Here is a 14,120-nt window from a genome sequence, read left to right on the forward strand (position 1 = left end):
TCAAGCGAAGGAAACAGAAGAATGTTAAATCTGCTAAAAAAATTATTGGCAAGTGATGCAGCTGAACTAGTTCTTGCTAGTACAATCCCAGCTATTGTTTGCTGCGGTCAGGATCTGTCAGCCTTCCTGTTGGAGGGGAGTTAGCAAAAGGCACTGGCTATTATGTTTTAGTAGTATGTTTAACCCTTCATTTATAGGCTCTTAGAAGCCAAGGAGATGTTTTGCTTGCATGTTTGCTAAGGCATTAGAAATTGCGTAATTAAATCACGTACATCACGACTGCCTATTTACGAGTGCAGTCGAAGGGATAACAATCTAAAGGAAACATCCTTTTCAATGTATGTGTTTGCAGAAAAGATTAGAGCTAGAAATGATTTTTAAATAGATTGTTTTGTAAACTTCTTGGTGCAGGAACTTTTTGTTACTGTGCGATATAAATAAGAGCCAACATAACACTTGTATTGTTGGACACCGGTTTGCTAGTGACAGCTCATGTTGATATGTTTCTTATAGAAATATTATGGTTATTTTTCTACAGAATGATCCCCTGTTCTACCAAGGATCTCTTTCCCTTAAAAATACTTCTTGTTAATTTGAAGAACAGGAAAATACTTGTGTGCTTGTCAAGTCTCACAGACTGCCAGAGCTTTTAATGCAATAAATGCACACAAATGTATGCTCTGTATTATCACAGAATCATGGAATCCTTTTGGTTGGAAAGGACCTTTAAGATCATCAAGTCCAACCATTAACCCAGCACTGCCAAGGCCACTGCTAAACCATGTCCCTAAGCGCCACATCTCCCCGGCTTTTAAATCCCTCCAGGGTATTACACACATAGTTTTAATTTTAGCCCATCTAGTCGCAATACTTATGTAGATGTCCATGTAGATGTCTGGCCTGCTGTTTTCATGGGTGCCTATCATGAGATATGCAATTATATCAATATAATTTTCAAATGCACATTTTGCCTGTAGTCCTGCGCTTTTGGGTAGAAATGCATGTAGGTTTAACTTGCCTTTTTTTGGCAATGACAGTAGCATATTGCAGATTCACATGCAGTAAATCCCCACTTGGCATTCTTGGCAAACGTATTTACTCTGTACATACCTCTTTCAAAAATAAAAAAATTGAAGATGCAATATTTTTCAAATAGAAAAGAAGTTAAGCTTATGCTCAAACTGTTTGTTCTGATGTTTTTCAAATGTAAAGGCATTATGAATTAAATGAATGAAAACTAACAAAGTATGTTTCTTCAATGCAATTCTGTTTGGCAATGCAGATCAGTGTGACATAAATGGTATAGTTTTTGTTTTTACAGTCTAAAAATCTAATTTTCTAAACTGTTTTCTTTCAGGTAAGTCAAAGCAAATTTTTCGTAGTGAGTCTGAAGGCGAGTCAGGTAAGCCCAGCTTTGGATTTAAAAACAATCTTTTTTTCTATATCTGTATGTGTAAATGAGTATGTACATTTGTATAACACTATCCTTTGTCAATTTTTTAACTAAACCTCTCTGCCTTTTGCTTGGGAAATAGGTTACTGTTACCCGCATCTTGTAGATAGAGGAACAAAGGCAGGGTTGCTGGTGGATTCTGTGGTTCTAAGGTATTTCAGGGTTTTAAGAGCGTGAAGGAGTCCTTATGGTTGTGTTTCTGTCATGATTAGGGGGATTCTGTTAGCAGTCGGGGCTGTATAGGTTGCGCGGTCCTTCCCCTGGCACGCTCTCCTCCTGCCTGAGCTGTCCTTTGCAAACGGGTCGGTGCCCCGAGCACGTAGTGTCTGCCCGGGACCCTGGAAGGGGACACGAGGGGGTTGTAGCTGTGATATTTGCCCTCCTGCGCCGTTTTGGGGGTGTACTCGGCCAGAGGGAGAGCTCGGGCAGAACTGGGGGACAGCTTAGGAGAGGTGGGGTCAGAAGGGGCACGAGGCTGGGATTTGTTGTGGAGGAGGGAGCCATGAGAGGGATACGGCGCAGGAAAGCACTTTGGAGGAGGGAGAGTGGGTGATGAAAGTGCATTTGATCACAGCGGCTGTATTTGGGCGAGTTTGTTCTGTTTCTTCTTCACGCCAGAGAGGAGAGGAAGGGGGTGGAACAGATGTCCAGCATGGCGCTAGGAAGGACATTAGAGTCCAGTGCAGAGGCTTGTGGATAGATGACTCTTGGGGTCTGTTGCTGCACGGATAGATGTACCCACGCTGGGTTTTTCTCTTAATAATAATAAGCAGCAGCAGTGTCAATGCAGCTGTGGGCAGCTCACTCTGAAACCCGTTCCCCCCAGTCAGCAGTGCCTTTGTTACCAGAGCCGCCTTCTCTAAAGCAATGATGCTGCAGTAACGCTGCTCTGATGCTGCACGCGAAACATTTGGGAGACTCCTAAAGGTATGCATGGGGCAAGAAAGTGGCCGCAGTTGGCTTGCAGGCACTCAGCTGGGTGACAGGTTGCTGGGGAGAGAGCCGAGAGGCTCGGGAACGTTACCGAAAAAAGGCTGTTTGCTTTCAGATGCAGAAAAGAGTTCAGTAAGCACCTAAGCACAGACACCTTTATTTTCACGTTTTTTTGTCTCTCCTAACCTAATGTAGTTCATTAAACAACTGCAGTTATCCTGGAGAAAAGAGAAAGGAGCACATGGATATTATTTAATTTTTTAAAAATTTTGAATAAAGTTATCTCTGAAGATTTCTGAGTTTGTGAAAAAAAGGCCTCCTTTTTGGCAGAAAGTGTGCATTTTAGATGTTTTCATCTCTTAATCAAATGTTGTTGTTACCTAGGAAATTCAGCTCAGTCTTATTAAGCTCAGTATTACGTTTCCTAGGAAATTCAGAATTTCACTATTATTATATACAGTAAACATTATACAAATTAACATTTAAAAAAAAACTTGTAATTAATATTTTCAGAATTATTATTACATATAGTAGACATTATACAAACCAACATTCTAAAAAAAGAATAATATCCTGTAGTTAATATTTTTAGTTAGAACTCACATGCCTCCATTGGGGTTTTTCCGTAAACAGGTGAACAAAGATAAAAATGCATTTTTAAATGAAATTTAGTTTGAAAAGGTATCAGATTAAATGCCTGTGTTTTGAAAAAGAGCTTTGTGTAATCTCCATGTTATAATGTAAAATGATAAAGCCATGTAAAATGTTGTGAAGAAGGGTTGTGTAGGAAAGAACAATTTCAAAAGAAGAACGAACATTTCATATGGAAGCATGTCAGATCTTCTTGGACATTCTCTCCATGTTTATGGCATAGCAAGTTACTCAAACCCATAGGACTACTTGCATGTATTTAGACTTTATATGTACTTGCATGTTTCATTAAATAAAACATGCTTTAAATGTTTAATTCACCAACTTCAAACAGCTGAACAAATGAAGTGGTGCTGTTTTGGACAACTTCATACTGAAGGTGACCCTTCTGCAGCATTGCGGGTACGTCCCTGTCGATGCATGGGACAGCCCTGCGGATGATCCCTGCCTGGCGGTAGCAATGTGCAGGCATCGGGGGCACCGCAGGAATCTCCCTTTCCACCCAGCATATGCACCTGCAGCTGGGAGATCGTCTTCTGCATGAGGCTGGGTGATATTTCCTATCCCGTGTAACAGATTGCGCTATAGATGCCAGCAGCCAATGTCAAGGATGCTGCTGTCAGCGGACAACGTGATGCTTGATGTTCTCCCTGCGTGGAGAAGCTGTGTGCAATTAGTCTGGTGTGTTGATTGATGCAGGCAGCAGATAGAGACGCTGAATCCGTTGTGCCTAATGTCATTATTGATGATTGTGAGGGCGTTTTGGCATTTATAGTGCTGTAATAACATCTAACAGCTCCAGCCAGGAACCGAGAAGCAAAATTTGGATGGTATTACAGAGGCGACTTGCGTAATACTCACGGTGGCATTTAGGTATGATGTTTTCAGTGCAACTTGCAGGTTTTAATTCAGATTTTTTTCTTTAATTAATTAAACCTAAATTTATCTCTAAATAAAGATGGTAGCACGTTTTTCTTTGGTAGTATTGCAGCACACAACTGTTGGGTACATTGGAAGGCATCCTGCACATATAACCTGTGTGATACTTTTTCTACTGGTTTAATATTTTGATTGCTAGCAGGTCAATAAGGTAGGTTATAGTTAACTCAAAACATTCAAGAGTAAGGAGATTGACAATGTTGTGTTTCTAATATTTATTTTGATTTGTTGTATTTTAATGAACGTTAAAATGAATCATGGTCTAGGAGAGTACCAAAAAAAGCAAAAGGGCAAAAAGTGCCATGAGCTTAAATCACTTCAATTATCATAGTAGTTGCTTTTATAGCCTTTGGTGTACGAGTCATCCCACCAAAGCCCTGCTTCATGATTGATATCAGTCCCATGAGGAGAAGAAACTGGTAGCTCAATCAATCAGTATCACCCTCAGTTAAAAACTAAATCTGTATTTATCTGTTGTTAACTTTCTTACCTACCTCGGTTTGTGGAGATTCACTGAAAACAAAGTCTTCTAATTCCTGTGTATTTTTCTCAAACCAGCAGTGGTAAAAACAGTGGTATTGGCTTGGCCATAAAACAGAACATGCTGAAAGTCTAAGACCCTTTCATTTTGTTTTCCAGGCAGCAGCAAAGCAGCACCGCAGTGTCCTCTCCATCTGTACTCCACAAAGTGAGTGCTCATGCCAAGTGCTGTAATTTAAAAACCGTGTTTTGCTGAACAGCCATTTTGTGCAGACTTCTGTCACCTTAAAAAGCATTTGCCTTAAGCCCATCCACCTGTTCCCCTGCACGTCTCTGGCCCAGTGAAGTAACTGGTTCTTAATCTTGTTAGATATGGAGTGAAAGAAGGTTTGAGGTACTGTGCACTGTACTTTCGTACCCCTGGGAATCCAAGCCTTATCGGTTTGAATATTGTTGTGTTTCTGAGTGGCCACAGAGGAACATGTTGAAATGTCAGAGGTTTCCCATGACACTCGGTTGTTTGGCAAACTCAAAATGAAACATGAAAAATCAGTGTTGATTTTATTTTTTTAACTTGCACGTATTTTGCACAGTCTTAAAGTCCCCATGCATTTAGGTAGGTTAATCTTAACAGCTCATCTCAGGAGCCATGTACTGAAACAAACTTTTGCCCCAGTCTAGTCAATTCTGAGTTCCCAAAATATTCACCATCGTACTTCGGATATTATTTTATCAAAATGTCCAGAAATGTTCTACATGTGCTGTAGAAGATCATGTACAGTAACTATTGCCTTAGACCTTCTGTTTTCTTGTTCTGAATAGACATTATCCCCATATAGTGACAGTCCCATCTTTCCCAACAATGGCAACGTATGGACAGACTCAGTACAGCGCGGGAATCCAGCAGGCCGCCGCATACACTGCCTATCCTCCTCCAGGGCAGCCCTATGGCATACCCTCCTACAGTGAGTACTCCGACATCATGTTACCTTTGAGGACATCTTCCTCTTGCTTCTAGAAGAATATATCTGAAGTCTTAAGAATGAAAGGTCATTTCTGTCTTGGCAACGTTCTCTTCTTAGGCTTAGAGGAAAATCTGACTTTGTTAAAATTGTTAGGATTACCTTGAACTGTCTACCAGCTCTTGATATCCTGTGTTGTGGTCTTACAAACTAGGCAAGTTTGGAGCCAGTCAGTAGTAGGATATGAGGCAGTGTGAGAAACTCAAATTCAGTAGGATGTGCCACTTAGGAGTAGTAGCTGGTGAGTCACTGCCAAGACAAACCCTCTTGCAGTGAATATGATGTTTAGGTAAACTACACTTTGCCTTCCTTGATTCTTCCTGGGGTTTCAGTGATACAAGCTACTGTAAGAAAAGCTTTTGTATATTATTACAGAAGAATCAAGACACAGAGCAGAATAAGGTATGGGTGAAATGATGCACAGTACTTTGGTTTTGGAAGACAGTTTGTATTCACATGGCCAGTTGTTAGCTGTAGGTGCAGTAAACATTTCTAACCCCGGTCAGCTTTGTTGCCTGCTTTCCTGCACAGCCTCGCCAGCAGCTGTGGGGAGATGGTGCTGGGCAGGAGCAGCTGGGGGATTCAGGCAGGGGACTAATTAAACCAGCACTCCTGATGGGGGAATGCCTGGTAAACCAAGTGTTAAGAGTGTTGTCAAGCTCTGCATGGAAATAGTGAGCTCTTGAGAGAGCTGGGAAGTTCTTTCCACTACTAAAGACCAAAGAGATACTGCTCTTTCTTAGGTACAGCTCTTTAACATAAAGCTTTGGGCCCCGTATTCCCAGCTGATCCTGTGAGTGCTGAGTCTTGCAGCATTAAAATGGCTTCACAGTTCTGTTTCCACTCCAGGTTTCTCTTGTGCTCTTAAACACCTTTGTTTGCTTGGCACACACAGTATCCCTTCCCAACAAGAAGTTTTTATACAGCCATTGACAAGGCTTCTACTGAAGGGAAATTCAATGCAGTGGTCTGGAAGGCCAGGGAAATGGGCTTGGCAGAGCTGAAGCTCTACCAGGATGATGAGAGGAATGTTTTGAGACCCTTTCTTGGAGCTACTTGTGTGTTTGCATCAGCTGGCTGATTTCCAAGGCAAACTCTGAACAGTTGTCCTGTTAGAGCAGGTGAAAGTAGAGCCATTTGCTACTGCCTAGAGACTTTAGGGCATACATGTGTCAGGCCCATATGCTGCTTATAAATCCTGCGGATGACCTCTTAGCATCCTTGAACAGTGATTTCCCTCCCCCAGCCCATATACCCTCTCTAAGATACTCAACACAGCATATGAAAAACTCCACCTGGCTGACAACCAAGAACAATGAAGCAGTATTGTTTTTAGGCACAAAAATAAAACTCAGCCAGTTTCTAGACAAAACAGAACACTGTGTGGAAATTAATTTGGTGCTAAGTTATTTCGCTGTCTTACAACAATTTTTAGACTTCCAAAAAGGCCCGTTCGCTGAAGATTAATTGTAGCTGGGGTAGGTTGAGTGCTCGCATGCAGAGTGCTGATGTAATTGAAAAGCATGGGATGTTAGGAGAAGCAGCTTCTCTGCGCACACTCGCAAATCCCTTCGCTTCCCCAGCAGTAACGGAGCCGGACGCTTGCACCAACACATGTTCATTCACTGTCCAAATAAACTTCCTGCATTTCACAATGCAGCATTGTCATCTTGTTGCTAACTTGTGCTCAAATTGCATTACAGCTATTCTCACCTAAAGCTAAAAGAAGTGATTTTTATTACAGAAAACATTATCTGGCAGAACTTATTCCCAACCTGAGCAAATGCAGACTTGTTGCTTTTAAGAGTCATTAAGCTAGAAAACAGCATGTTTGGTGAAAGGCACGTGAATTCAGCTTGTCTTTTGGCAAGTTCATCTGCAAGCACGGGAAGATGACAGCAGCCTGGGAAGTGTACAAATCCAAGGCCAGAACATCAACAGGGTCTTTGTTTAGTCCCAGCACTCAGGGTGTGTCCAATGGCTATTTTTTGTTTTGTGCAAATAGGCATGCAAAGGAGGGAAGGATCACGCCCGAAGGGTTCATAATAAGGCGCACCTTTCAGCTGTTGATTTTAATAATACAGCTGTACAATCTCAGCAGCGTCTCAGAATAAAATATCAACCCCTTTCACTACCAGCAAAGGTTTCATCTTGCAATGTTTAATTCAGCTATTGCTGTTCCCTCTGTAAATTGTCAGTTTAATTGCCTGATTTTAGTAATGAAAAGATTTTTGTGGCTTCAGGGCTTACCTGTTGTTCCTGAACTGTATGTTATATCTAACTGAATAGATGATAACCCTCCTGTATGACTTGCCAATAAATACTTTGCTACCCAAGCTGAAAATATAATACACGTAAAATGTAACTCTGTTGAGAAAAGAAGTCTTGAGTTTATTTTGCTGGAGGTCCTGTTGCTTTGTTAATCATTGCTTGCATCTGATAACCGTTCAGAAAGTTCATGAATCAATGAGTTTGTTTAATTCTAAAACAAAACTATTTGTTCAGAAATTGTTTTTTAAAACATATCATTCATGGTTGTTTCCCCATCTTAGCAAAAGTTAATTCGGGTGTGGATGCAGGATGTAGCTGACTCAAATATTATTTGTGATGAAGTTACTTGACTCTATTTGAGAGACCTGTTTGGGTAATGCAGGTAATTAAAAAGAAAAAAAAAAAAAAAAGGAAGTGTGGGGAAAAAAACAGTTTATTAGGTTAAAATCTAGCTGAAAAATTGTTAATTCCTAAACTTGCTTTTTTACACCTTTATATGACAAACACTCATGTTCTGCTCTTGGTTCCTACTGCATGCCCCAAAGGCATCAAAACAGAGGACAGCCTGAGCCATTCCCCAGGGCAGAGTGGCTTTCTTAGCTATGGATCCAGCTTCAGTACCCCGACTGCCGGACAAGCACCGTACACGTACCAGATGCATGGTGAGTACAGCTCCGTGTCTTGCAGGATGTGCTATGAGAAGTCAGAATCCTGCACCCCCATATTAGACCAATTCTTCTTCTTTTGCAATTACGATGAAAAGCTTAGGTATAGGCAGTCAGGATAGGGAAGGAGGTAAGTCTTCATAGATCTGTTTTGCTCATCAAGGAATTAATTTCTGGCTGAGGTACTGGATTTAGCACTAGTATACCTTAGCAAAACTTCACATATGATCAATATAAGCTTTGCCTTTCTGCAGAAGCTGTGTTTTCTTTTTTTTTTTAATTAATTTTGTGACTGCATGCCTGGGATTGTTGTGTTAGCGTGAATTCCTAGATTCTGAGTGGAAGCAAAACAAAGGTGGTTTCACGCTTCATGCAAACAGTAATGTTAGCATTATGCTTCTGCCCTGTGCTGTCCGGAACAAGCTGCTCTGTGGTTAAACTGCTGTATATTCTCTCCTTTTTTTTTTTTTTTTTTAAAAGCTGATACCTTGATACTAAAAAAAATTTTTTTTTACTGTTAAGACATAACAAGATACATCTGTCTGTTTTAACTCCCAAGGTACTAACATCATTCATTACCTACAGACTACTGAGGTAAGGTTCAGAGGAGCAGAGCTGAAAGCAGCTATTTTTTCCTCAAGGTTACTGAGCTAAGATTTAGAAAGCTTAGAATAACTGTTTTATTGTTGTCAGAGTAATAATTGATTATAAAATAATCAATTGGTTTCCCTTAAGGCTTCAAGGGAAGTGCCTTGTGCTTGTAGCTTTATAACACTTTGTTTTGTTGTACAATCAGGAAGGCCAAAATATACTTTTATTTCTAAAAATAAAACTTAAAGTTCTTTTCTGGTCATTCCATTTGAGCAGCTTTATGAAACACCGACTCTCTGGAGATTGAATGTTGACTTGCCAACTCCAAGAAAGTCATGAAAGGGTTTAAATCTGAATTGCCAAGAAGTGTAAAGTAAATTAAAATGGTGGAATTTCATTTGTGATTCCCTTTAGCCCATTTCTAGCATGGTATTTGATTTCTTTGAGCTTTTTGGTGCTGTTGGTCAGAAACCTGAACTGCATATGGCAGGTTTTCGTTATTTGGCTGGTATTCTACGTGCTTTTTCCTCCACTGATCTCTGTTCCTGATCTTTTTGAATTATGTTGATTTTTTTTTTTTAATTTTTATTTTCTTAGGACTTGCTGAGTCATTAGGCATGAATTGGGGGAGTACTAAAATTTGGATGTACTCTGTGTAATCTGAATTTAAAAACAGCTGTCTAGGCAATCCTGCAAAGAATGGTCATAAATTCTAATGAAACAATAGCAGATGAGAGGAACCATATCATAACCACTTCAGCTTTATCAGTCGTTTTGCATACAAGAAGAATAATGAGTATCTTCTGAGAAAGAGATTATGTCCTTAAAATGTCACTCCATCTCTGTGCCTCTACCTTGAGTCCCCTGGGAGTGCAGTTTCATTCCTCGCCTGTAGGCCTCGTATTCTGGGTCCACTTTTGTGTTTGTATTGAACTTGACTAGTAAAAAGTAAAGATTAGATTTTGTCTTCCGCTAAACCTCAGTACACTTGCATTTGAAAGTGCCTTGCATTCAGCATGCATTGCCATGAGTGCATGAATTGAGCCAAGTGTTAAAAAATATTTCCAAGAGATCAAAATGCAAATATTCTTGCTGTTTCTTAGCATGTATCTTCATTACTGTCAAAGATGTGACAGTAGCACGACTGAACATACCTCAAGTAGTTTAAAATAGCCCGGTTTAGGCGGTGGTGAGTGGGAAGAGTCAGAAAGCCCATCGGCTGCGCAGGCTAAACGTGCCGCAGCCTTTCCTGCTGTGGCTATGGGTATCCAGACTCGCTAGGTTAAAAGCAGCAGCTCGGGTACAACCGCAGCGGCTCTCCCGGCATCAGCGCGAGTCTGTCTGTACCACATCCGCGTGAGCTCTCGGAGAGGCTGTTTCAGTGGAGGAAAAAAGTCACTCCCGGGCGACTGACCTCCCTGGAGGGAAGGCGAATGCGCACTAGGATAAAGCTCTGCCTTGGCGTTGTGCTTCCCTCAGAGATTTTCCAAGGGTTGGAAAACCAAAGAGGAATTGCATGGCTTTCCCAAGTTCTTGTAGAAGGCATGGAAGGGGAGAGCGATCAAGTCTCTCACTTTGCTTTTTTATATTGTTGGGGGTCTTTTTTAAAACCTCTAGGCAAAATGCCCTTTTATGTCATTACACTTAGCTATCCCCCTTGCAAAACTGCCTCTGCCAATTCTCTCAGGTCTTCGCAACCTTGACTGTGAAAGGTGGGCAGACAGCTCCACTTCGATTTTAAGTCTGAGAGCAAATAAAATCCTAAGCAGTTACGAAAACTGGGAAACAAGGTAAAACCCATTTTATTCTAGAAATTATTTAAGAAAGCTAAGGACTGAGAGGTGACCCTCTCCTGAGACTTCACGTGCTAGTTTTGTCAGAGCACATATCTCTTAACACTAAGGTGGATTTTGTGGCTTGAATCCCTCATGGGACATGCTGGATACACCCGGGTTGAATGTGGCACAAAAAAGTAAAAAAAATACGTAGCGTATGTTTGTTTTTGGGGTTTTTGGTCACTTTGACTCCTAGAAGCTTCATCTGTCCTACTCCTAACGGGAGTTCATTTTTTGGCTTTTGTTTTGCTCCTTGAACATATCGATCTTGTCTTGAGATTGTGTTACGCTGTCAGCAGTGGAAGTCCTCTCTTTTCAGTAAAGCTGTGGCTTGCAGTTCCCAGCAGTTGTAGGTGCTGGAGCATCGCAGCTTTGTTGACAGGCCAAAGTGCCGGGTCCGCGCTCCCCCGGAGCAGCAGCAGCCGCGCTGCCTCCCGACTAACTGCGATATGACGAGATACTGATGGCTGTAGCACCGCTATTGACAAAGTACTGGCATTTTCTTTTGCTGCCTTGGAAGATCGCTGTATTCCTGTCTTGGTTTCTGTTGTTTTTTGTTTCCTCAGAGCGCAGCTTCCACATGTGCTTTGTGTTAGCTTAGAAGAATCTGAGCTGTTTGAGAAGGCAAACTCTTGACTCGCTTGGGACTGAAGTTTTTAAGATGGCCCCTTTGCTCAATCAAGAGGTTTAGACAAGCAAATTCTGTGCATCAGCACTTCAAAATGTTACGCTTGCAAACAATAGTGACAAACCATGTGTTGTACCAACACGGGCTGGGAGGAACTTCATGCGTATGTGTATGAGCATGAATGTGCCCAAAGTGCTTTCAGACAATGTTCCCTAGGGCGATGCTATGGTATTAGGTGAAATCACTTCTTGTCAGATTTTTATGCCAGGAAGATAATTTCAGCCAGCTCACTAAGCCTTTAATGCAAAAGAAAACAGAGAAAACCAGTTTCTGCAAGTGGCAGGTGCTCACTCCAAGGCAAAGGGAGCAGGAGTAAATGTGCCTTCCTGTTGTAAACAGATATTTCCACCCTTCTTCTCCTTGCTCGTGAGAGGAACAGTCTGAAGCTCCCTGACCGTACGGTTTATTTACCTTGCTGAGTGCTAGTGAAAGGTTTGAGTGAGAAGCAGGAGCCTTCCTGTGCTGAGTGCTACTGAGGAATGCGTGCTCCGTGCTTTCCCACGCCACGGCGCTTGGGGGTGGGCGGGCGATGGCTCGGTCTCCCTGATGCGAGCAAGCAGCTCTCCGTGCTGCCCAGCTCCAGGACCACTGAGACTTTTGCTAAGTTCACATCAGTCCTTTTGGTCGCCCTGTTGCTGACCCAGGCCGGGACTCTGGGTGATGGGCTAAACCGGCGGAACAGGGCTAATTTTTATTTACATATTTTTATAAAATCAGATTTCAGGGAGACTTTGAGTCAAGCTCTTAACCTCTACTCAAGGATAAAATGTTTATTGCATCATGTTGAAAAAGAGATCTTGAAGAGGGTGACGTGCAGGGGATCAGCAAGGAAAAAGGTATCTCCAGGAGCGTGTGCTGCTCAGTTTTGTATTTTAAAGTGTGAGGGAAAATTTATTTTCTTAAGCCAAGCTCTGCAATATCACAAGATGGTAATAGCCCAAGTACATGAGTGACATAACTTTGGTATTGTTGCCTCCATTGAGAACCAGCTCCCAGAGCAACGTAGTGAAGTCGTCTGCAGGCGGGTGTGGGTGGTCAGACTGAATCTTGAGCAGATTGTGCAGCCCATGCGATTCCTTCTCGCTGTACCCTCATTTGAGTTACATGGTCCAGCCAGCACCCATCGTAGGTGTGTTACATCAATCACCAAGGAATAAATGACCTCTTGCGTGACAAATATTTTGTCTCACAGGGCTCTAGGACAAATGTTCCCCGTCAGTAAGTGCCAGCGTAGTTGGTGCTGGTTTGTTTGCTCTCCTGTTTCTTTGGTACCAGCGCTAACTCTGGCTGGGATACGTGTGTCGGGTTGCAGTCTCACCTCCCTGATGGCTGTTGTCAGTGCTTGTTGTGTTGTCAATGGGGTAGCATTCAGCTTTTCATCTTTAATTCCAGTTATCAGCTGTATCCTGGTTCTTGAGCGAGAACAGAATCCACTAAAGAGCAAGAATGAGGATAGAGCATTCTTTTGGTCATTAAGAATGTAAAGAAAAAAAAAAAACCAACCAACAATTTTACAGCCAGCCAGAAGGGGAAATCTATTTTCATGCTTCCCTAGCATGAAAATAAATTAAATGTGGAAGGGTTTATAAGCCAGACAGCTAATGCAGTATGTCACACACATATATAAATATAAAAGATGAGATTGGCAAGTTCCATAGCTCATAAAAATGACGTGAAATTATATTACAAAGGTACTAGAGATTTGAAATAATTATTTTAATTGCCATGTGACAGTGGATATGATAGTATATCATCAGACTTTTAGTAACATTCAAATAGACTAAAACCTGCTATTCACTTATTTACTCTGAAGGAGTGACTTCTTTCCTCTCTTTTTTTTAACCAGTGCTGTATACAGTGGTGTTTCGTGTCATTACTGTATTTACAAAATTAATTTGTTTCATAATGAAGCGAAGATATTTGAAATATGCATGTGACCAATCTGGGGATGCCACTCATTTTTAGAGTAATGAATCGGAAGAGGAGGCAACAGCTGACATTAGATTTTTCTTTTTAAAGTGATAAATTTGTAATGGCTGGTAAAGAAATGTTCCTTCAAGGTCTATGCTGTTTCTTAATCCTTATGTAAATGTACAATTACAGCAGCAAATCCCCAAACAACATGCTAGGCTAGATATTAGAAGTATATTGTGCTTTTTAGCACACATTTTTCTAAGTTTACATTTTCTGACAATTTAGCAGTTTGGCGATTTGCTCAGACTTTTGGTAAAACTATTCTTCAGTAATAGAAATTGAATATAAGACACACAGATTATATTCAGCTTCTGCCCCCAAGAGCCTACTGCCTTAACTGGCAATTGAGGAAACTGCTTGTTGTTGCTGAGGGTGGGGGAGAAATCTTTGGAATATAAGAAACTTGTCATTTAATGAGCTATGTAAAATCCAAAGAGAAAACTGCGCTAGCACGTTAGCTACCATAGAAAACCATCAGCCATGCAGAGCGCGCAATAGCAGCCAGCTTACAGAGCGTTTCCTGTGGTCGCCTGAGCATGTGTTACCCTTTCTCGCACATCAGGCCATCTCTTCTCAGCTTGTCCTTAATTCCTAGACAATGCCGTGCTCTTCAGTTAT

General features: G+C 41.4%; 1 protein-coding gene across 2 annotated transcripts in view; it reads left to right on the plus strand.

Annotated features, from left to right (window-relative positions):
- Nucleotides 1-14,120, plus strand: part of EYA2 (EYA transcriptional coactivator and phosphatase 2) — a gene marked incomplete at both ends in the record, with an annotated part of 101,150 nt that overhangs the window by 42,483 nt on the left and 44,547 nt on the right. The window contains 4 exons of one of the 2 annotated variants that reach the window (XM_082325935.1): nucleotides 1,358-1,402; nucleotides 4,616-4,664; nucleotides 5,279-5,421; nucleotides 8,295-8,411. In XM_082325935.1, the coding sequence (XP_082182061.1) occupies nucleotides 1,358-1,402; nucleotides 4,616-4,664; nucleotides 5,279-5,421; nucleotides 8,295-8,411 (354 nt within the window). The remainder of the gene's footprint in view (nucleotides 1-1,357; nucleotides 1,403-4,615; nucleotides 4,665-5,278; nucleotides 5,422-8,294; nucleotides 8,412-14,120) is intronic. The other variant, XM_082325936.1, reaches the window with a different exon arrangement.

This window comes from Platalea leucorodia (assembly GCF_965183815.1).
Source record: "Platalea leucorodia genome assembly, chromosome: 13".
Classification (NCBI taxonomy): domain Eukaryota; kingdom Metazoa; phylum Chordata; class Aves; order Pelecaniformes; family Threskiornithidae; genus Platalea; species Platalea leucorodia.